Here is a 23,590-nt window from a genome sequence, read left to right as displayed (position 1 = left end):
AGCAAAAAAAGGGCCTCTGAGCCCCACTGTGATCACAGCTCTTCCTTCAGCAGCAGCAACATCTGTACCTCGGCTACAGCCATGGGATCTGGAACCATGTCCAAATTGCTTCTGCGGCTTCTGCCCATGGATATCGAGGATCAGTGACCCAGCAACAGGTCAGCAAACAGCAGAAACATGGTTCCGTACAAACTTGTTTTCTATTGGCTGGGTCTTAGGTGTTCTGGTTTGTTATCTTAGAAGCTTTCGGACTCACAGCCAGCCGTGCAGAAGAGTGCCATTTGCAGCAGATGTGGGTTTTGCCCTGCAGGCGCGAGGGGTAGGCTTTGGAAAGGAGGCTGGTGAGGGGTACAGGCTGGCAGAAGAGGGGCTGTGCTGTGGAGTCCAAGCATCCTACGTGCTCCTCAGCTGCCAGGGAGGCAAACCCCTGGTGCCACCTGCACATCCAGGGGATGCTGTGCTGCCCCAAGAGCCTGGGTAAGGACAGGGAAACTCAACAGCGACATGCACCAGGCATTCTTTCCAGCTCCTGTGGCTGGAAAGAGCTTAATTTTTCAGGACCTTTATTACCCAGGGGGTTAATTTTAAGGTGTTTTGGTACAGGAGAAAGATTGGTGGCTTTGTTGTGATACATTTCATCAAGGTGGTAAGAGGTGGAAAATGAAGCCGAGAGACTCAGTTTTGGCATGTGTAGGGAGACAGCCTGATAAATGTTATCTACTGTTAAGTCATGTTTGCTGTGCTGAGTTCATTTTGGTGTCTTGTCGGAGTTACTGCTAACAGTGTGAGGCGTTCTATTTGAGGCTCCTGTAGTTTTGACTGCATTTTAAATCACCTGAATCGAGTTATTTGAAATGTACTGTTTTTAAGGCTTAGCTAAAAAATGCCCCCTTTAACTGGCCTAATAGGAATTGTTACTGGTTTGGGGCGCCGCGAGATTTTTGTGCATTCCAAGCAACCAAACAGGAGCAGAACAGCCTTGCTGTGAAGCGGGTCGCTGCGGCCACGGAAGGGCAGAAGGCGGCCGGTCCAAACTGGGCTGGGCAGGGCAGCCCGAGGTCCCCGCCCGTCCAACGCCCGCTCTCGGGCGGTACCGCCGCCGGTGCTGGGCGGGGCGGCGCCCGCGGCAAAGATGGCGCCGGGCCCGCGCCACAGCTAGCTGACACGTACGTGTGTCCCCCTCGGCGCCGGTTTCTGGTGCCTGAGCCCCGCCCCCGCACCGCCTCCTCCGCCCGACCGCTCCCGGCGTTCGCGCCAAAACGCCCCGTGACGCGGCCGTGTGTAGTTCCGCCCCCGCTCTCCGTGTTTTCAAACCGAGTGGGTGGGCGTGATTGGCTGGCGCGTGTGCCACGTGATTAACGGTCGCGGGAAAGCCGCGGAGTCCGAACAGCGTGAGGTGATCTGTGCCTGGGGGCAGCGTTACACCCAGGTGCGTACTGCGCCCGGCAGGCTTGGGGCAGCGCAGGCACAGCGGGCGCGGCCCTCAGCGGGCTTCGCAGCGGGCCGCTATGAGCTTCCTCAGCTTGCAGCAGGCGGCGCCGCCGCGGCGGGTCTCGGCCCGGCGGGCGGCTGCTCCGATCCGGCAGAAACTGCTGTTCTTGAGCGCCCACAGCGACTGCGAGGAGGAGGAGGAGGAGGACGAGGAGGAGGAAGGCGGCAGCAGCTGTAACAGCACCGGCGAGGACTCGGCCTTCCAGGAGGCGGATTCGGCCTTCCAGGAGGCAGACTCGCCGCTCTCGGCTGCTCGCACCCCGGCGCGGGGCGACCCGCCCCTGCTGGAGGAGGAGGAGGAGATGGAGCCCGCGGCGGCGCCGCTGCCGGACGAGGGGGACTCGTGGGAGGAGGAGGGATTCGGCTCCTCTCCTGTGAAGTCTCCCGGAGCTTATTTCATGGCCGGCTCGCCCTCGCCGCCTCCTCCTCACAAGGGCCGCCGCTACTGCGGTGGCTCCCCGCCGCGCCCCGCGGCTAGTGGATACCGGGTGCGGAGCGAAGAGCCCAGCTCGCCGCTGCCCGACTACCCTGGCACGCCGCCTCACAAGACTTTCCGCAAGCTGCGCCTCTTCGACACGCCGCACACTCCCAAGGTGAGGGACCGGACCTTCCGCCTTCTCCTCCGCGGGACAGCCTGCCCGGGGCGACGGCGCAGGGGGGGCTGGGGCCGGACCGGGCTCGTGTGCGGCGGCAGGCGCCGCGCCCGGCGGTTGAAATGCGGGTGTTGACGGGCGGTGGGGGCCTGGACGGGTTCGCAGCCTGTCCCGCGAGCCGCTTGCGCCACCCGGCCTGGCCGCAACGGCGAATTGGCGTCAGCCCTTGGGTCCTGCCCACAGCCGGCCGTTACGGTTATGTAATCGGCGGGGCTAGACGCTCGGGCTGCGCGCCCCGGTGGGCCCAGCCGGGCAGAAGGGCGGGGGGAGGAAGGGAGGGATGGGCGTCGCTCTCTGCGTTGCTCCTTCAGCCCGACCGGGCGGGGGCCCCCCTCTGGGGTCGGCGCCGCCCGGCTTGCTCCGCAGCGCTGGCTGCCTGCCGCCGAGCCGGGACCCGCTAACCTGCGTTTTGTCCCGTAGAGTAACGGGGCGTGGGGCACATCCCGCGATATACATAAAAGATACATGTGTAAAAACATTTTTACACTTTCATATATATGACTTATACATAGATAAGTACGCTGCGTTTGCTGTGTTTTGTGGGGAAAATACTAGAAAAGGTGAAAGTATAGTAGTGAACTCTTAAAATAACTATTTTAGTGTTGTGGGGGCATTTGTCCTTTAGTAAACAGAAAGCTAAAGCTTGAGTTGGAGTTGGCCCTGTGTGTCTAATCCATGTGTCTCGTTCGAGTGCCATTGCTGTTGTGGCGCGGTGTGCCAGCGCCAGCTCAGTGCCTGCACTGCTCGTGAAACGTAAAAGGCTGTTTGAGTGGCCGATGCTGTTAAACTAATGGATTTGAAAGCTTAAAGGGATGGGTAGCTCTTAACTCTGGCAATAACAAACTTTTAGAAGGCATTGACATTCATGTAAAACACGGTATAGTGAATTTAAATCTAGTGACAATAGATTTGCTTTCCTCATTACTTTTCATATAGCCCTTTAGAAGTAATCCGGGGATAATCCCCTGGGATAATCTCCCAGAGGTCTGTAGACTGTAGATCGAAAACAACTGATTTAAGGTGCGACGAAGGCAACCTTGTTAATTGGTTTTCTACAGCTTCCATCTTAAGTGAGGTTTCACTGGTAGAAATGAGCGGTACTTACTTGGAGGTTGTAAAACTGGTGATGATCTTGTATGAGTAAGGGGCAGACGCTTTACAGATGCAAGAGTCTTGTTGATTGTGGGACTGAAACAAGGTCCTGACCCTGCCTGTCAGGGGGATTTTTAAATTAGGTGCCCAAATTCTACAGGGGTTATCTTGGAGAGGTTACTTTTGGAATCTGGAGGAATCAGTTGGCCAGGGTATCCAGTGGAAGTACCAAAATGTGTGTTGAAACAGTGATTTAAAGCTCTTCATCTATTCCGGATTTGGAGAGTGCAGTTGAGATTTCCAAGCATTGAGCCTTCTTTCCTATGGTGGTTTAGGCTTTAGTTATGTTAATTCTTTATTTTGAAAGGTGTTAGGCACTAGGATAAGGCAATACTCCTGCTTGTGATCCAGTAGGTCAGTGTTTGGCATCATCACCAGGATGTAGGAGACTGTGATGCAAACTGGGGAAGTTTCATCATGTGCCTGGAAGACACCTGGTCTGACTAATCATGACCCAAAAGCTCTGGCCTGGATGTTGAACTTGCAGCACAACACTGGTGTCAGTTCTTGAGCAACTTTTTGTAGGTTCATGAAGAGGCATCTGTGCATCAGTATTAATCACCACCTAAATTTGTAGTCACCAAAGATAAAATTTCCTATGTCTGTTCTAATTTCTAAATCTTCTGTGTGAAAATCATGGAGATACAGCACAGTAACTCTGTGAGTTTCATCTGTGTTTATTTTATGGACAGTTGTCCAGGAAGCTTAGGTGATGACGATTAAAGATAGGAAAAACTGCTTTTATAATCTGCTTGTCTATTAAAAACTATTTTAACATTCAGTGCTTCATTTAACTGTTTTTGTGTGGAGGGTAAAGCCTAATAATTTTATAAATGTCTTTTTTTCCCTGTAAATTCAGAGTTTGCTTTCTAAAGCACAAGGAATAGGCTCCAGCTCAGTTAAACTTCGAGGGGGCTCTCTATTTATGAATGTTGGGAAATCAGAGAAGCAAGACGATGATATTAGACGAACACCTCATGTGAACATCAATCCCTTCACTCCTGATTCCATGTTTCTTCACAACTCTGAAGGAAAATGTCGTAGGAGGAAGAGAACACACTGGAATGAGTGAGTAACTTTTATCTTCCTTTGTTAAGCTGATCTTTAGAACTGCTTCTAGCTGGAAAAGCTTTGTTACAAATTGATTCTATAAAAGTATTTTTCCTTGCAACTTTTTAAAGTATCTGCTTTGAGATGATATAATGAAATAACTGTTTAGCCCTAGATCTTCTGATTAATATATAGAGAGTATAGACAAGGCTGTGTCTTACAGTCTTTTTACCTGACTGCATAAACTATGCACACAGGCTTTTCTTAAGGAAAGAACAATGGTACCCTTATGTAAGAGTTCGCACTTATGAAATGTCTAGCATTCAACTAGTTCAACTAAACTTAGGTATGATTTCACTGAGATCTAATTTTACCAACAGCTGGTAGACTTCAGTTTTAAGTTTACTAAAGCCACATTACTTCTGCAAAAATAACTGTTGTGTGAATTTCAGCTCTTGTGGAGAGGACATGGAAGCAAGTGATGGAGAGCCTGAAGATGAAACGATCAGACCAGCTAAGGTGATTAATCTTTAGATCTTGATACACAAAATGCAAAATTAGTATCTGCAGATCTGACTATTTTCCTTTCTAATATTTATCAGAGGATAACAATAACAGAAAGTAATATGAAGTCACGGTATGCAACCGAATTTCACGAGTTGGAGAAGATTGGCTCTGGTGAATTTGGCTCTGTGTTTAAATGTGTGAAGAGACTTGACGGCTGTATTTATGCAATAAAGAGATCCAAGAAACCCTTAGCTGGCTCAGTGGATGAGTGAGTGTTTCCTGCTATTAAAAGTTAAAAGCCACCTCTTGGTACTTTTTCCTCCCATGTCTCTTTGTATTGATGTCTAGGGAAGTAATTTAAGGCAAAAGTGTAAATATGCATGAATTAAATTTAAAACAGATACAGTTTTGAAGTCACTTACGTGTTTTTATGAGTACTGTGGAGGACAGGTTAGCTGGTCTTTTTCTAGCAGATATTTGTCGCAATTATCTGTATGGAAACAGATTGTTCTAATCTGCAAAGTAAGAATAATACTTGCATTGATGGCAGGAGGGACTATACAAATAAACTGCAATGATGATCCTTTGACATATGAAAGGAAAGCAATATTCCCAACTAGGTCCTCATCCCTGTCAACTTGACATGTCGATTCAGTTTTGAGACTTGTTTTGGTATTTGTGAAGGAGCCTGTGAGTCATGACATTTCCCCCCCCCCCACTGTTCTAATACTAACTATTAATTAAATAATTTTTAAATAATTAAATGTTCTAATAGTAATAGTAACTATTAATATAAAACTTCACAAGTTTGACTTGCTCAAAATTGCATACCAGGCTTACATATAAAAAGTTGTGAATCTTGAGTTCAGTCATATTCCTGGCTTATGATCATTAGTTTTTTCCTAAGTCTTTACTGATGCTTCTCAAAGCTTGTTGATTAGAAAGTATGTTGTGGAAGTGGTAGATCCCTCAAGAATTATCTATAACAAAACCTGGGGTTCTATATGCTTAGACCTTCAATGCAATGTTAATTATTTTAGCTGTTTGAATATAAATACAAACCCACCTTTAAGGTGTCTCTGAACTGAATATAAAAGTTTTTATTAGAAACCTGAGCTTGCAGTTGGGCATGATATTAGAATAAGTGTTTCTATCAAGCTGAAATTAGGCTAATTCAACCTCATAATATTCTTGAGTGGTGTTATTTTTGTGACTGTACCAGGCAAAATGCTTTAAGAGAAGTCTATGCGCACGCAGTTCTGGGACAGCATTCTCATGTGGTAAGATACTACTCAGCGTGGGCAGAAGATGATCATATGCTTATACAGAATGAATATTGCAATGGTAAGTAAAGTTTACAGCTTGTTCGGAACTTGCTTTAAAAAAATCAAAATTTTGAAGATATGTAGGTGTCCTTACAAATTCCTAGCACTAGCACTAAGTAGGAATTGATTGCCCTACACATAGCACATACATTATTGTCTCAAACATGATGTTCTCTGATGTTCTGAAAAGGCGTATCGGATACATGAAGCAAAGCCTGCATGAAATCTTAGACAAAGTCTTGAGCATTCAAGAATATTGGAAGTACAGTGAGGCATTTGCAGGCAGCAGAACTGTTCTCTCTCTGTACAATAGTACAAGCTGAAATAGAGAATTACCTGCGAGTTTCTTTTTAAAAGGGAGGTGGCCCTGGTTTCTGAAGCATTTGCTATGGTTGATACCGTGCCAGAATTTAGAAGAGAAGGAAGAGATCTTTTTCCCTTGTGTTGGTATCCTGTTAATTTGCAAGGCAACTACAGCAGAAAAATAATTTTATTATTTTCTATGGCTACAAAAGGGGGATACAGCACTAGATTTTGCCATTCCTGTGCATCACCAGCATGTTCTTGGTGATATATATTCACTGTTTGTTTTGGGAGCCAGTTGTACCTACTTTTGGAAGCAAGTTGTCATTTTGTCAACTGTTTGATGTAAAACAATTACGTTGTTTTCTTTAATGTTGTTTTAGGTGGCAGCTTAGCAGATGCCATAAGTGAAAATTACAGGAATATGCGTTATTTTACTGAACCAGAACTGAAGGACCTGCTACTTCAGGTGGCTCGTGGTTTAAAGTACATTCATTCAATGTCACTGGTACACATGGATATCAAACCGAGTAAGTCTGTGAAATGTTTTGCTCTGTATTGACAACTTCCTCAGTTAATCTGCTGTAGAAAACTGAGCAGTTAGCCACACCTTAGTAACTGTAAATTATTCACTGAAGTTCTAAATAGCAGTACAAAGATGTCAGTTATAAAGTTGGCTAGCAAACTTAAACTGCTGTTGCATTTATCTTGGGTCCTTTTTGTGTAATTGACTCTGCTTGCATAACACTTGGCTCCCCTCCCAGCAGAGGGGCCAGAGTAAGTTACAGTTTCTTGCAAAACAGGGTATGTATACAACTACTGCAGTGAAACTGGATGAAGTAGAAGTTGAACAGTTGTGGTCTGGTGCTGGTGTGGTTTTTTTTTGGGGGGGGGGGGTGTGTTTTTTTTACTTGTTGTTTTTTGTGGGGTTTTTTTTGGTTGTTTCTTGGGTTTTTTGTTTGTTTTTTTGCTTGTGGTGGGGATTTTTTTGGTGTTTGGTTGTTGGTGTTTGTTTTTTTTTTTTTTTTTTTTACAAATCTGCTCTTTTTCAGGTAATATTTTCATATCTCGGACATCAGTCCCAAGCATAACTTCAGAAGAAGGTGATGATGATGACTGGTCATCTGATAGAGTCATATTTAAAATAGGTGAGAAGCAGCACACGTGCTAAAAAGAATTGCATTGTTTGTTTGTCTTCTGAAAAAATAACTTTCTTCTGTTTTTGTAGGTGACCTTGGTCATGTAACTCGAGTATCTAGTCCACAAGTGGAGGAAGGTGATAGCCGTTTTCTTGCAAATGAAGTTCTACAAGAGGTAATGTTCTGTTTGTGGAAAATAGTGATGTTAGTCTGCATGCTGTTTTCCTTACAGTAGTGAGTTGCTGTTTCCTGCCTCCTTGCTGAGGGGGGGAAACTTCCTAAATGGTGTCCCTTTGAACCCTGGTAGTACTTGTAATACTGTAGATGTGTTCAGTGCTGAGTAGTTGAGCTGTTTGTTAAATTTCTTCTGGGTGATTGTCGTGGTTTAAGCCCCGGCTGTAAATTAGAACCACGCAGTCTACTTCCCCCCCCCACTCCCCAGAGGGATGGGGAGGAGAATCGAAAGAATGTAACTCCCACGGGTTGAGATAAAAACAGTCCAGTAACTAAGGTATAACACAAATCACTACTGCTGCCACCAATAACAACAATGATGAGAGAAATAACAAGGGAAGAGAATACGATACCACCCGCCAGAAAAGAGAGCCCGACCAAAAAGAGGACGTGCCCTTCCGGGTAGCTCCCAGTTACATCCCCCGGCATGACGTGCTGTGGTATGGAATACTTCTTTGGCTAGTTTGGGTCAGGTGTCCTGTCCCCGCTTCCTCCCGGCCCCTCCTCCTCCCTGGCAGAGCATGAGACTCACAAAGTCCTTGGTCAGTCTAAACATCAGTGTTATCAGCTTTGTTCCCAGGCCAAAAGTCAAAAACACAGTGCTGCAACAGCTACTAAGAAGGAGAAAAAACTGACTGCTACTGCTGAACCCAGGACAGTATCCACCCCTTATTCCGTACCATTCACGTCATGCTCAAATCCCACATTTTCAATATAGCATCACTTTCATCTCAGTGCACTCTTATCTTAGTGCACAGACCAATCCCTATAAAGCTGCTGGGTTCATTCAGTCCATGATGGTGGGCTCCATCTCTTGTAACAGTCTTTCAGGGCAGAAGAAGCTGTATGCAGTGTTGGATCGTTGCCTGCTGATGCTGATCATTCCTTTACTGTAGAACTCGTCCGGTTCTATCAAAGTTCATTCTCTGTTGGGATGATGGTCGGAGGGAAGTCAGGGCCAGTTGCTGGTGCCCTGCAGACTTCTAGTTGATGGGCTATAGCAGGCAACAGCGTACAATTGAGTTCATTGTCTGTTTTCCCCTAAAATTAAATCCCCTTTAAGTACGCATCGGACTTCCCCATCTTTCCGCGTTACCCACCAGGTATATCCAGGTCCCTGAGCAAAAGCAATCCCACGAGTGGGTTTGCCTTTACCTGAAGCAGGAATAACCCAGACTGTCTTCCCCAGCAAATTCTTCATGTGCACCACAGGAACTTTGTCCCCCTCTACAATATGTAAAAGTTCTGACTGGGCTGGGCCAGCCCTGTTGGCAGATCCTCTGGTGTTGACCAACCAGGTGGCCTTTGGTAAGTGTGTATCCCAATGCTTGAAAGTTCCCCCACCCATTGCTCTCAGTGTAGTTTTTAACAGCCCATTGTACCGTTCGATTTTCCCAGAGGCTGGTGCATGGTAGGGGATGTGATATACCCACTCAATGCCATGCTCTTTGGCCCAAGTGTCTATAAGGTTATTCCGAAATGAGTCCCATTATCTGATTCAGTTCTTTCTGGGCTGCCATGTTGCCACAAAATCTGGTTCTCAAGGCCCAGGATAGTGTTCCGGGCAGTGGCATGGGGCACAGCGTATGTTTCCAGCCATCCGGTGGTTGCTTCCACCATGGTAAGCACATGGCGCTTGCCTTGGCGGGTTGGTGGGAGTGTGATATAATCAATCTGCCAGGCCTCCCCATATTTATACTTCAGCCATCGTCCTCCATACCAAAGAGGCTTTAACCGTTTGGCTTGTTTAATTGCAGCACATGTTTCACACTCATGAATAACCCGGGCAATAGTGTCCATTGTTAAGTCCACCCCTCGATCACGGGCCCATCTATATGTTGCATCTCTGCCCTGATGGCCTGAAGTGTCATGGGCCCACCGGGCCAAAAATAATTCACCTTTATGTTGCCAATCTAAGTCCATCTGAGCCACTTCAATCTTAGCAGCTTTATCCACTTGTTGGTTGTTCTGGTGTTCCTCAGTGGCCGGACTCTTGGGTACATGGGCGTCTACATGGCGTACCTTCACCACCAGGTTCTGCACCCGGGCAGCGATATCTTGCCACAGTGCAGCAGCCCAGATGGGTTTACCTCTGTGTTGCCAGTTGCTCTGCTTCCATTGCTGCAACCACCCCCACAGGGCATTTGCCACCATCCATGAGTCAGTATAGAGGTAAAGTACTGGCCACTTTTCTCGTTCAGCAATGTCCAGGGCCAGCTGGATGGCTTTCACCTCAGCAAACTGACTCGATTCACCCTCTCCTTCAGCAGTTTCTGCAACTTGTCATTGAGGACTCCATACGGCTGCCTTCCATCTCCGATGCTTTCCCACAATACGGCAGGACCCATCAGTAAACAAGGCATACTGCCTTTCACTTTCTGACAGTTTATTATATGGTGGGGCCTCTTCAGCATGCATCACCTCCTCCTCTGGTGACATTCCAAAATCTTTGCCCTCTGGCCAGTCCATGATGACTTCTAGAATGCCTGGACGACTGGGATTTCCTATTCGAGCTCGTTGTGTAATTAGTGCAGCCCATTTACTCCATGTCGCATCGGTTGCATGATGTGTAGAGGAGACCCTGCCTTTGAACATCCAGCCCAGAACGGGCAACCTGGGTGCCAGGAGGAGCTGTGCTTCAGTGCCAATCACCTCCGAAGCAGCTCGAACCCCTTCATAGGCTGCCAGTATCTCTTTCTCAGTTGGGGTATAGCTGGCATCAGATCCTTTGTATCCCTGACTCCAAAAGCCAAGGGGTCGACCTCGAGTCTCCCCTGGAGCTTTCTGCCAGAGGCTCCAGGTAGGACCATTCTCCCCAGCTGCGGTGTACAGTACATTTTTTACATCTGGCCCAGTTCGGACTGGTCCAAGGGCTACTGCATGAACTATCTCACGTTTAATTTGCTCAAAGGCTTGTTGTTGCTCAGGGCCCCATTTAAAATCGTTCTTCTTCCGGGTCACATGATAGAGAGGGCTTACAATCGAACTGTAATTTGGGATGTGCATTCTCCAGAACCCCACAGCACCCAAGAAAGCTTGTGTTTCTTTCTTATTAGTTGGTGGAGACATTGCTGTTATTTTGTTGATCACATCTGTAGGGATCTGGCAACATCCATCTTGCCATTTTATTCCCAAAAACTGAATCTCCTGTGCAGGTCCCTTGACCTTACTCCGTTTTATGGCAAAACCAGCTTTCAGCAGGATTTGGATTATTTCCCTCCCTTTCTCAAAGACTTCTTCTGCTGTATCACCCCACACAATAATATCATCAATGTACTGCAGGTGTTCTGGAGCTTGCCCCTGTTCCAGTGCAGATGTCCTCAAAGTGTCTTATGTGGAGAAGGAAATGACTGTAGTAAAAAGATATTTGTGGCATCAGCATCTGTTCCTCTAATAGGTAGTTTTGTTACTGCTCGGAAGAGTGAAAAAGGAACGTGACTCCTGCTGTCTGTCTTCCAGTCAACTGAAAGGTTCTAATTAAAAATATTACATCATTGTGTAGTTTTGCAAGTGTGATTAAAATATGTATTACACATATATACATACATCCACACCACTTCCTGTATGCAAATCTATTTTGAATTACAAGTCATTACCATAAAATACAATGAGACAATAACCTTAGCCCAAGCCCCACACTTGAAAAACACTAACACAGCAAATACCGGCTCTAAGTAACCTACGGCATATTGAGACTGTGAGATCAAAAACAGCAACTTTGAGAGCCAATAAATCAGCATTGTGATGAGTGACTATTAATCCAAAACACTGAATGCTTATCACAAATACGATTAGACACACTCCGGTCAGATCTGTCGTTATCTCAACCCCTCGTGCCCCACGTTGGGCGCCAAAAAGAACTGTCGTGGTTTAAGCCCCGGCTGTAAATTAGAACCACGCAGTCTACTTCCCCCCTCCACTCCCCAGAGGGATGGGGAGGAGAATCGAAAGAATGTAACTCCCACGGGGTGGAGATAAAAACAGTCCAGTAACTAAGGTATAACACAAATCACTACTGCTACCACCAATAACAACAATGATAAGAGAAATAACAAGGGAAGAGAATACGATACCCCCCGCCAGAAAAGAGAGCCCGACCAAAAAGAGGATGTGCCCTTCCGGGTAGCTCCCAGTTACATCCCCCGGCATGACGTGCTGTGGTATGGAATACCTCTTTGGCTAGTTTGGGTCAGGTGTCCTGTCCCCGCTTCCTCCCGGCCCCTCCTCCTCCCTGGCAGAGCATGAGACTCACAAAGTCCTTGGTCAGTCTAGACATCAGTGTTATCAGCTCCGTTCCCAGGCCAAAAGTCAAAAACACAGTGCTGCAACAGCTACTAAGAAGGAGAAAAAACTGACTGCTACTGCTGAACCCAGGACAGTGATATGTCTAGTAAATTTTTTTTTTCTTTATTTTTCAAGAACTACACTCATTTGCCAAAAGCAGATATTTTTGCTCTTGCTCTGACTGTTGTCTGTGCTGCTGGGGCTGAACCACTTCCATCTAATGGGGACCAATGGCACGAAATTCGACAAGGAAAAATACCTAGAATACCGCAAGTGCTTTCTCAAGAATTGCTAGACCTACTAAAAGTAAGAACTCTTCTATTGGTGGCTTACTGATTAGTGTAATTTACTGTATTACTGGCCTTAACTAGAATGCCTTATTTTCTTTTTTCCAAGGTTATGATTAATCCTGATCCAGAGAAAAGGCCTTCAGCTGTGGCACTAGTCAAGCATTCAGTGCTTCTCTCTGCTGCAAAAAAGAGCGCAGAGCAGCTCCGGATAGAACTGAATGCTGAAAAATTCAAAAACTCACTTTTGCAGAAGTAAGTGGTTCCTCAGGGACCTTAAATATAACTTAATTTCTAATGGGTTTTCATATGATAGTAGATTGATGGTAAAGCAGGAATGTCCTTGTTTGTGCATGAAGTCCACAAATCTGTATGCATGTACTTACCTGAGAGTACAAAATGGGTTATGTAACTTCAAAAGGAACTTTCTTTATAGAAGGAACTTCTTGAACACTCTGAGGGAATCACAACTACACTATTAGTATTCAGGGCATAAGAAACATTAAGGTTTTTAAAAAACCTTTCAAGCATAAGCCATGCTTTCATGACAGGTAGAGGGTAATTTACATCTATATGTTTTCCTAGGTAGTTTGTACATTGAAACATGTTGGAAAACATGACTTGTCTGACCTGTTTTGAACTTAAATGGAATGGCACATCAGGAATGTTTTCGAATTAATACGACTGGTATACAGCAGTGTTATTCAGTTACCTGAGAATCATTTTCATCCAGAGGTCATCTTGTCCTACCCCTTGCTCAAACACTCAACTCTGAATTAAAGCTTTAAAGAGGAGTTTCCCTTTAGGAAAGTCTGATTTCTGCATAAGTTTCAGAGGAAGAGTTAGTAAGTTAAGAAGCAGTCATCTAAATCTTTTCACCACAGTTAACCTTGCATGTGTTATACATAATAGGCAGGTTTCTATGAGGGAATATACAATAAAGATTACTTACAGACTGGTTCATTTTGAATAAAGATATTAACTTTGCGTTTGGATTCTCTCTGCTGCTCTCTGCTTATCTTGCCACTGCTACAGTCTGAATGTAGCCTGACTTGCCATTTCAGATGGTTCTATTTATAATCTTATTTTGAATTACACTGACTGCAGAAAGAATAATTTGACAGTTTGTGCAGACTATTGGTCAGTTTTGTTGAGGTAACCTGCTTGTATAAAGACAACATATTCTTGTATCATATGTGGAAGGGGAAATTGGCAAAATTAATGTTTTGTGAAGACTACTTCTTGCCTGGCATCAAGTAGGGTACATCCTTGTAACTGTAAATCCAAAAATGATTTTAAAAGAATTCTCCATAGTAATTATTAGCATTGTGGGGGTAGTGTTCTGTAAATTAGTTGAGGTGGTTTTATTTTGTTTGTTGGGGTTTTTATTTTTTTTTTTTTTTTTAACCCTCTTGCATTTTGGCCCATTTAAGGTGCCACTTTGGTTATGTAAGTTACCATCAGTGAAAAGTATCCTTGTAGTGAAATGCTTTTCTACTGTGTTGTCTTCTTCAAGGGAAGGAAAAATTCAAGATCAGACTTCTAGGAAAGAATGGAAGTATATTATAAAACTTATGGTAGTGGTGTGGTGGGTGGCTGTGCACATATGCATGTGTTTGTGACTGATGTTTAGTCTTTAGGGAAGACAATTAAAAACTGATTGCATTCTCTTGCAGTGAACTGACACAGTGGGGAGGATTAGATGGGGCATGGGTGTTAGTGAATAATACTTTGGCTGACGAGAACAGGAGTAGTTTTTTAAAGTATGTAACTTAAAACTAAATACACCTACACTAATGTGCAGCAAGCTTGTGAAATTTGATCTTGCTTTTAAATCCAGATTTAAAGTGACATTACAAACGCTAGTTCTTATGGTAGAGAAAATTCTTTGAAGAGGAGTAGTTTGGGATAGAAGAAAGAAAAGCATATGAGGAAATATTACACTTAGCCATAAGTCAGCATTTAGGGAAAGGAGAAAAGGAGTGTGTGGGGAAATAGTTGATCAAGATAACTTTGCGCTTTACTCAGACTATTTAATAGTTTTGCCCTGAGTTTTATGTGACTTTCTTCTCAGACTGAATATTGGTAATTCTCTGAAACATAGTAGTTGAGAGAATGTTGCACAGGGACAATGACCTATGCTACCTTCAGTGACTCAGCCTTGCAGGTTTGGGCTCAAATTTATTTGTTAGGCAAAAAAACATTTAGTTGGTGATAGGCTTTGATGTGGGTAATGCAAAGGGAAAAGAATGCTTCCCAAGTTGTCTGTTGCTGGTTATGTTCTTCTTTATTAATCTAAGCGTATGTCTCCGTCTGAATCTTCCACAAAAGTTCAGTTGTGAATGAATGCTTCATTTGGGCAAACTTCAGTAACTAGCTCTTCGGTGATTTATCACATGCTTGTACTAGAAAGTAAACAGCATCCTACCATGTTCTGGTAAGTGAAGTGTTGAGCTGCTTGTAAAAGGATGGGTTTCAAAATCTGACCAAGTTATGTGAATTTGACATTTCCTTCCCTTGTCTAAAATAAATAACATCTAGATGAGTAACAGACATCCCACCTCTGTCCTCTGGGTTGTAAACAGGTAGATGTGAATGATACTGGTCTTAGTATGACCTAAATTGGTGGCAGATCTTAAGTTCTGAAACTGCTGTAATTCATTTGAAATGCTTTTGCTGTGATACGCCCATAGTCCTTACTGCTGCCGTTGCATATGTGTGACTCTCTCAATGTTTTGCAGAGAGCTGAAGAAGGCACAGATGGCAAAGGCTGCAGCTGAGGAGCGAGCACTGTTCACTGACAGAATGACAACTAGATCTACAACACAAAATAGACCATCTCGACTCATTGGAAAGAAAATGAACCGCTCAGTTAGTCTTACTATATACTAACTATGTCGTATAAAAGAACTACTGAGGATGGCTAAGCATCCCTGCCAGACTGAAGCCCAAGGAATTGAAAGAATTCAATTCAACTGTCTTTTATCAGTGTCACTAGTTTTACAGGAATTGTTTCTGGGTTCGTTCTTGTACAATATGGCTGATAAGCTGTATTAACCATTTGAGTTAATGGACTCTGTTACTGTCCATAGAAGATCCTGGATGTTAGTCCATAAGCTTTTCAGTTACACTGTTAGATGTTACATCGTCCCAGGGTTAACCACTATAGTGGTGTGCTGCTTTGTAGCGTTACAGCTTTGTAATAAGTAATATCCCTAATGATCTTTAAGAGGGAGGGAGGGGGCCTTGCTTTGGTAGTTACTGGTATTTTTGGAGCAGAGGGGAATATGTTTTTGGCTTTAAGGCCACCTACACTCAATGTACCTGATGTCAGGTAGACTTTTATTGTGAATTTTATTTGTATATTCAACTGGGAGCACTTTGTAGGCATTACATAAACCACAGCTTAGAAACCTGTGGAATTAAGTGCCAAGTGGAACTGCTGCTATTTTTAGTTTGTTGTTCTTGCTGTAAACTGTAGCATTAAAACAATCATTATTGTGTTAATAGGCTTCTTGTTAAAACAATTACGTGAAACAAATCTAAGCTGCATTTTAGTGAAGGCAGCATTTTTCTCTCAAAGCTAGTGCATTGTGAAATAATGCACCAATTTAATATTTGGGCTCTGTATTAGTGTAGTGCAATTGTTAATGTCTTGGCTATTGATGTTTTGTAATTCTTTCTAATAAGGTTCTCTAAGTGTTTTTATTCTCTTCAGCTGTCCATTCTTTGAGGCTATTTTATGTATGGGGTTTTTTTTTTTAAATGTTGGAGTACTTGTAAATAATTGTTTAGTGTAAGTGTTCAAGTTGTTCTTCACTGTTTATGTACATAAGTTTGGTGTTTATAGTATACTTTACTGAAACTGCAATTTGACATGCCAACAGACAAAGATTAACTATTCAAAGTTCCAAAATGAACAGGAAGTGGCCATCAGAATCTGTACTGATGCTGGACCTAGACTGACAGATGTTGCTAAAAAATAGAACTGTTGTAATTACTGGCTTGTCTCTTCATTAATTTTAGTTTAAACAGTGTTTCCCATTTGTGCTCTGTTTGTTCTTACTAGTGTTGAATTTGAATATTAAAGTTAAAAGTTTTGTTTAGTATTGTCTTTTACGCTTATTTAGCACTATAGTTGTGGAAATAAAATACTGAGTTAGGAATACACTATGGCAAGTCCTGATTAGATCTGCTTCCTGCTCTTGTGTAATGCTTGTGGCTCCCTCTAGTGAGAGTGGAAGATGACATACTTTCTGATAGTTACTGTAGGAGAGAAGCACCACAGTCTGCATTAGTATCTAGCAGTCTGTCTCTACAGCTTCCGAAATGATACTACATGTTGGACAGATTAAGCCCTTGGAAGATTTGAAATGGAACCCATGACTGTGAAGATGGGAGGACTAGATGAAACTGTGACAAAAGACCTGGTCTGAGGTAAGGAGGAAAATTCATGAATTGCTGAGGATGGGAAGTTGAATAAATTCAACTTATTTAGAAGTTGGGAAGAGAACAGTGGGAGAAATAGGAATGGTCTAGGGAACACAGTGACTGCATGTTCTGTGGCATGGGCATAAAATACACATGTCTTTTGTCCCTCGTGAAAAGGAGAGATACAGTAAAGCTAATAAAGGCATAACATTAGTCTGTTGGGGAAGCTTTTACATGTATTAAAGTGGTGCAGGTGACTGTCAGACAAGCTGTATGTGAATTGAATGGGTGGTCATAATTTTGCAATCAGCAAATGAAAGCTGCTTAGAATTTTTATTTGTGCTATTCATATGACTGTCATTCAGAGGCTTGGTTTAGGTAATCTAATTTGGGTAATATTCTCTGGGTATGCAATTCTTGTCAGTAAAAACTGATAGACTGGAATACCTTTAAGTTTTTTACTTTGTAAGATAGTCCTGTCTTGTTTGTGAGAGAACTTAAAATATCTCTCGTTGTTTTGTTGCAGTGTTTTAATGTTCATCTATGCTAAAGGAGACTGCTTTTAAAACATACTTTTTCTTAACTGTCATCAGCTGGTGGGGGATCAACAGATGTAGTAAGCCTGTCTTCCCCTATAGTGTAAATAGACTTTACATACCTATGATAATTGTATGCTGCTGCGTCACTCATTTTCAGAGGCTTGTGACATCAATACAGGTATTGCTGTGCAAACAAGCCATATACAGTAGCTATGTAAGCTTGTAGAGGCATTCTCTTTGCTGAATAAAAAGATGGGTGGATGGCCAAGCTGAAAGAGTGGTGATGAATGGAGTTAAATTCAGTTGGCAGCTGGTCACAAGTGGTCCCCAGGGCTCAGGATTGGGGTCAGTTCTGTTTGATACCTATCAATGATCTGGATGAGGTGATTGAGTGCACCCTCAGTAAGTTTGCAGAGGACACCAAGTTGGATAGGAATACTTATATGCTTGGGGGTAGCGAGGCTCTCCAGAGGGACCTGAACAGGCTTGACTGATGGACCAAGACCACCGTATGAGGTTGAACAAGGCTCAGTGCCAGGTTCTGCACTTGGGTCACAACAACCCCTTGTAACACTGAAAGCTGCTCAGAGGGAAAGGACCTGGGGTGTTGGTCAACATCTGGCTGAATATGAGGCAGCTTTTGTGCCTAGGTAGCCAAGAAGGTCAATAGCACCCTGGCTTGTATCAGAAATAGCATGACCAGCAGTTCTAAGGAAAGGATTGTCCCTCTGTACTCAGCACTGGTGTCCTGGTTTAGCAGTAGCAGTCATTTTTTCTACTGGTGCAGCACTGTGTTTTGACTTTAGACCTGGGAATAATACTGATAAAGCCGATGTTTTCAGTTGTGGGTCAGAATGTTTACCCTGACCAAGGACTTTGTGAGTCTCATGCTCTGCCAGGGAGGAGGAGAAGCTGGGAGGAAGCAGGGACAGGACACCTGACCCAAACTAGCCAAAGAGGTATTCCATACCACAGCACGTCATGCCCAGGAGGTAGAACGGAGAGTTCCGGGAAGGGCTGGATCATGGCAGGGTGGGGGTGAGGTACCGGTTGGTGAGCGGTTGTATTCTCTCCCCTTGTTATTTCCTTTATCATTATTACCATTAGTGGTAGCAGTAGTGATTTATGTTATACCTTAGTTATTAAACTGTTCTTATGTCAACCCGTGGGAGCTGCATTCTTTTGATTCTCCTCCCCGTCCCTCCAGGAGCGGAGGGAAGAAAGGTGGGGGGGGGGAAGTGGACTTCGTGGTTCTGATTTACGGCCTGGGCTTAAACCACGACAGTTCTATTTTGGCGCCCAACGTGGGGCTCGAAGGGTTGAGATAACGACAGATCTGACCAAGGCATAATGCTGATTTATTGGCTCTCAAAGTTGTTTCTCTTGATGTCACAGTTTCTGTATGCTGTAGCTTACTTAGAGCCGGTATTTGCTGTGTTAGTGTTTATCAAGTGTGGGCCTTGGGCTAAGGTTCTTGTTTCATTGTATTTTATGGTAATGGTTTGCAATAAGGGGGGGCTCCGGCAGCAGGGCGGGATGGACGTGGCCGTGGACTTGTACCTGCCCGTCCCGCTGCTCTTCACCGTCCTGGCCCTCATCCTCGCGTCCGTCTTTGTGAGGCTGCGGGGAGCTGAGGGGGAGCGGCCCCGGGAGCCGGCGGCGGCCGAAGCGCCCCGGGAGAGGGGCCCCGGGGACCAAGCGGCGGCGGGAGCGGGGCCGGAGGCTGGGAAGGAGGCGGCTGCCGAGGAGGGGAAGGAGGCGGCTGCCGAGCAGCGGGAGGAGGCGGCGGAGGAGCCGAGCCCCACAGCCGAGCCCAGCCCCGCGGCGGCCGAGAGCATCCCCCAGCAGCCGTCCGCCAAGCCCCGCGAGCCTGAGCCCCAGGAGGACGCAAGAGACCCCGCAGCATTTCCCAGCAAGGCAGAGGAGGAAGATCTGGACTCAGAAAAAGCAAAGCTGGTGGTGAGAGAGCCTTCAGGCACAGCAGCAGCATTTGAGAGTTTTGAAGGTTTTGAATGGCCTTTGGGTACCCTTGGGACCTGCCTGCTGATTGTGATGGGGATCACCATGTTGGCACACACACAGAGTGTGTTCTATCCACAACCATTTTGTCTGATCCCGAGAGTTAAGCAGAGTCAGGTTTGGGTCTTGTCTGGGTTTAGACAATACAGGGGGACCGAGAGGTTTTCCCCAAGGCTGGACAGCCATGAGTGTCACGGTGTGTGGGACAGTATGGGCGAGTATCTAATCCACTGGGCCCCTCCAGTGCTTTGGAAGCGTCGGAGATGGAAGGCAGCTGTGTGGAGCCCCCAACAACAAGTTGCAGAGACTGCTGCAGGGGAGGGTGAATTATTTTGAGCCTGATGGGCCCGTGACACTTCAGGCCATCAGAGCAGAGATGCAACACAGAGATGGACTCATGATCGAGGGGTGGACTTTGCAATGGGCCTCTCCTGCCCTGAAAGACTGTTACAAGAGATGGAGCCCACCATCATGGACCGAATGGACTCAGCAGCTTTATAGGGATTGGTCTGTGCACTAAGATAACAGTGCACTGAGATGAGAGTGAGGGTATATGGAAAATGTGGGATCTGAGCATGACGTGAATGGTATGGAATAAGGGGTGGATACTGTCCTGGTTTAGCAGTAGCAGTCATTTTTTCTACTGGTGCAGCACTGTGTTTTGACTTTAGACCTGGGAATAATACTGATAAAGCCGATGTTTTCAGTTGTGGGTCAGAATGTTTACCCTGACCAAGGACTTTGTGAGTCTCATGCTCTGCCAGGGAGGAGGAGAAGCTGGGAGGAAGCAGGGACAGGACACCTGACCCAAACTAGCCAAAGAGGTATTCCATACCACAGCACGTCATGCCCAGGAGGTAGAACGGAGAGTTCCGGGAAAGGCTGGATCATGGCAGGGTGGGGGTGAGGTACCGGTTGGTGAGCGGTTGTATTCTCTCCCCTTGTTATTTCCTTTATCATTATTACCATTAGTGGTAGCAGTAGTGATTTATGTTATACCTTAGTTATTAAACTGTTCTTATGTCAACCCGTGGGAGCTGCATTCTTTTGATTCTCCTCCCCGTCCCTCCAGGAGCGGAGGGAAGAAAGGTGGGGGGGGGGAAGTGGACTTCGTGGTTCTGATTTACGGCCTGGGCTTAAACCACGACAACTGGTGAGGCTGTGTCTTGAATATCGTGTTCAGTTTTGAGCCCCTCACATTGAGGGGCTGGAGCGGGTCCTGAAAAGGGCAACAAAGCTGGTGAAGGGTCTGGAGAACAAGTCTGATGAGGAACAGCTGAGGGAACTGGGGGTGTTTAGTCTGGAGAGTAGGCAGCTCAGAGGACATCACTCTGCAAGTTGAAAGGAGGTTGTAGTGAGGTGGGTATTAGTTTCTTCTCCCAGGTAAACAAGTGACAGGACAAGAGGAAATGACCTCAAGTTGCTCCAGGGAGGTTTAGATGGGATCAGGAAAAATTTCTTCACCAGAAGAGTTGTCAGGCATTGGAACAGGCTGCCCAGGGAAGTGGTTGAGTCAACATCCCTGGAGGTATTTAAAAGATACATAGATGCTTGGGGACATGGTTTAGTGGTGGACTTGGCAGTGTTATGTTAACTGTTGCACTCAATCTTAAAGATCTTTTCCAATATAAATGATTCTGTGGTTCTCTCCTATTGCTGGTCCCGTGTTTTGTATCTGCCGTAGAAGGGATGCCCAACCAAAACCATGTAATTGAAGTGGCTTTGGATGTTCTTTCTCCTGTGTGCTAAGGAAAGTGTTTAAAAAGGAGCTGCAGGAGTTTTAAATAGTTTATAGGAGCAGTAAGAAGGGTGACATTTTTATCTCAAATTTTCATAAGGTTTCTCTAGGACAATGGGGAGGCTGAGAATTCTGGCCCAACAGTGGCCAGTGGGAAGAGGCAGAGAATTTGGAATGTGTGCATTAATGCTTTTCATGAATTCATGAATACGCCCAGTATCCAGTGATTCATGATTCAGATGCTTGCTGAGTGAAAAGTGGTATTTATTTTTACTGACATTGAAGGGTTTTCATTTTTAATAGAAACAACCTCACAGTAATTTTGGTATCCAATTTACTGCAAAAACAACATTTGAGAAAAGTTGTATGTAGTTAAGCAAGCCACCTTTTCAGGTGGAAGAAGCTACTAGCTGCTCACAAAATGTAGAAAGTAAGATGTCATTTGAAGGAATTCTGCCAAGCATGGTGTAACAAGGTAAGCTTCAGCACTTTAAGAAGCAAGCTTCATATCAACTTAAGAAGCTAAATGAGTTTAAATGGTTAACCATTTTTCTCATGAATTCATCTAGCTTAACTTTCTAATACAGAGGTAGCAAAGTACCTCAACTTTTTTGATCAGAGTATCTCATTTCCTGAGGAACTACATAAAAAAAGACCCTAAAAGTAATTGAAAGCAGGCATTTCATATCCCCACCTCCTTTAGATGTTTGTCTGCTTATTTGTCTTCTGTTTTTGTATATAGATGCAGTGTCTGTAATCCATTTTCTAATGATAGGTTACTGGACAACACTACCTGTCTAGTCTTGCTTAGTCTTGCTTCATCTTCTGCCCAAAGAGTGGGTGTTGTGGTGGACAAAAGTTTTTGCAGAATTTAGTTTCCTGTAGAGACAGGACACCACTTAATGCTGGTTTCCAAAGAATATCCTGAAATTGTTCCATCTAAACTATTTATTTGTGGATGAATTGTCTTCCATTTGACTGTACAAAATTAGTTGCTGTTGGAAACAAAAAAGCAAACAAAGTCATTGACCTATCCAACTTGATGTGAAATTCGAGTACCAAGGATTGACTCACTTACTGGGTAAGTAGTCTTGTCAGTCAAACCTTGCCATGGACTACATGTAGAAGTATTGATGGCCCTTAGTTTTTCTTTGCTTTGCAGGCTAAACCATTATAATTGAATCATAAATGCTCTGTTTTATTTTTTTTTAATATTTTGAGGCACACGTGGTGATTCAAATATTATATCAAATTGTGTTTGTGCCATTACTGTTGAAACACAATTGGATTTACTTAGAGAATATTTTTTCCAGAAAACACCACTGTGATGTTGTGCATACGACCAGTCCATTATAGCCATGAAGACGAATGGATGGACAAAATGTATGTCTGTAAAGAGAAGTTAGCACCTTCCAGTTGGAAACTGTAGCAAACTAGAAATTGCTGTTCTTCCTTCATAGGTTACATATCAAACTTCCAGCAATTTTTGCCACAAATTCACGCTGGGTTAACCAGCTAGAATTACTAAGGTAATCTTTGTCTGTTTGGTTTGGGTTATTTTGTGTGTGTGTTTGTGGTTTTGTGAGTGGGGATTGTTTTTGGGGTTTTGTTTTTGGCTGTGGGTTTGGGTGTTGGGTTTTTTTGTTTGGTTGGTTGGGTTATTTTTGTGGGGGGTTGTTTTGGGGTTGGTTGCTTGCTTTTTTTCCATTTCCAAGTGTCCTATCCACACACTGATTTCCTGCTCCCCCACCTACCCATGGATACAAGCTGTTGATGATGACTACAGGCCTAATAACATGTTTTGAGTTGGGATAGATCTGAATTAGAAAGATGTAGAACCTGAAAAACATAGTGACTACTTGGCTTTTTTATGAAGTTATAGATAAGCTTTACTTCCACCTAGAAATGGAGGTAGGCACTGCTTGTATATTTGAAAATAGGATTTCAATTTCATAGAATCACAGAATGATTTGGGTTGGAAATGACCTTAAAGCTCATCCAGTTCCAACCACCTGCCATGGGCAGGGACACCTTCCACTAGACCAGGTTGCTCAAAGCCCCGTCCAATCTGGCCTTGAACACTGCCAGGGATGGGGCAGCAATTTCATGGATTGTATTACTGTAGACTATAACTTTGAAATGTTTCATTAATAAAAGTATACTTAGTCACCCAACTCTTCTTGTTGAACTTGTTGGAGGGAGGGATCAGGGGGAGGTTTGACCCCTTCCCAAAAGCTGACCAGCTTGACCTTGTCTTTTATGTGATTTGTAGTCTCCAGCAACACCTGCTGGACAAAATGATCAACTGTACACTACATTTTTGTCTTTAGAGTGTTTGTGTGCTAGTATAATGCTAGATCCTGATTGTTAGAACCCATGATCTTGTTCTGCAGTAGTGACTGAGCATTCCTTCCAGAGGTAGCTCAGGTAAGTGTTGA

The 23,590-nt window shown here is 44.5% G+C and overlaps 2 protein-coding genes across 3 annotated transcripts in view; both read left to right on the top strand.

Moving 5' to 3' along the window:
* The window catches only part of ZNF143 (zinc finger protein 143), a 53,587-nt gene extending 49,309 nt beyond the window's left edge, over positions 1-4,278 (top strand). Inside the window, exon 17 of the mRNA XM_080617209.1 lies at positions 4,156-4,278. The gene's annotated coding sequence lies outside the window, so the exon portion shown is untranslated. The remainder of the gene's footprint in view (positions 1-4,155) is intronic.
* Positions 1,144-16,531, top strand: WEE1 (WEE1 G2 checkpoint kinase). 2 transcript variants are annotated; one of them, XM_080617206.1, is made up of 11 exons: positions 1,144-2,084; positions 4,156-4,364; positions 4,799-4,865; positions 4,949-5,121; positions 6,076-6,197; positions 6,865-7,011; positions 7,534-7,629; positions 7,710-7,795; positions 12,274-12,444; positions 12,535-12,680; positions 15,167-16,531. In XM_080617206.1, exons 1-11 carry the CDS (start codon positions 1,509-1,511, stop codon positions 15,315-15,317), a joined length of 1,944 nt encoding a protein of 647 aa, XP_080473332.1. In that variant the 5' UTR covers positions 1,144-1,508; the 3' UTR covers positions 15,318-16,531. The 2 variants fall into 2 exon arrangements, with proteins under 2 accessions (XP_080473332.1, XP_080473333.1); XM_080617207.1 differs by lacking the exon at positions 1,144-2,084 and adding an exon at positions 3,575-3,956.
* Positions 16,532-23,590: the final 7,059 nt, after the last annotated feature.

Source organism: Psittacula echo (genome assembly GCF_963264785.1).
Source record: "Psittacula echo genome assembly, chromosome: 5".
Taxonomy (NCBI): Eukaryota; Metazoa; Chordata; class Aves; order Psittaciformes; family Psittacidae; genus Psittacula; species Psittacula echo.
Note: the sequence above shows the minus strand (reverse complement) of the source record. Positions and strands in the feature narration are given on the sequence as shown.

Coding starts and splice junctions, on each gene's coding strand:
- WEE1 (XM_080617206.1), top strand. CDS start 1,509: ATGAGCTTCCTCAGCTTGCAGCAGGCGGCGCCGCCGCGGCGGGTCTCG. Junction 5,122..6,075: donor TTAGCTGGCTCAGTGGATGA/GTGAGTGTTTCC, acceptor TGACTGTACCAG/GCAAAATGCTTTAAGAGAAG. Junction 12,445..12,534: donor AATTGCTAGACCTACTAAAA/GTAAGAACTCTT, acceptor CTTTTTTCCAAG/GTTATGATTAATCCTGATCC.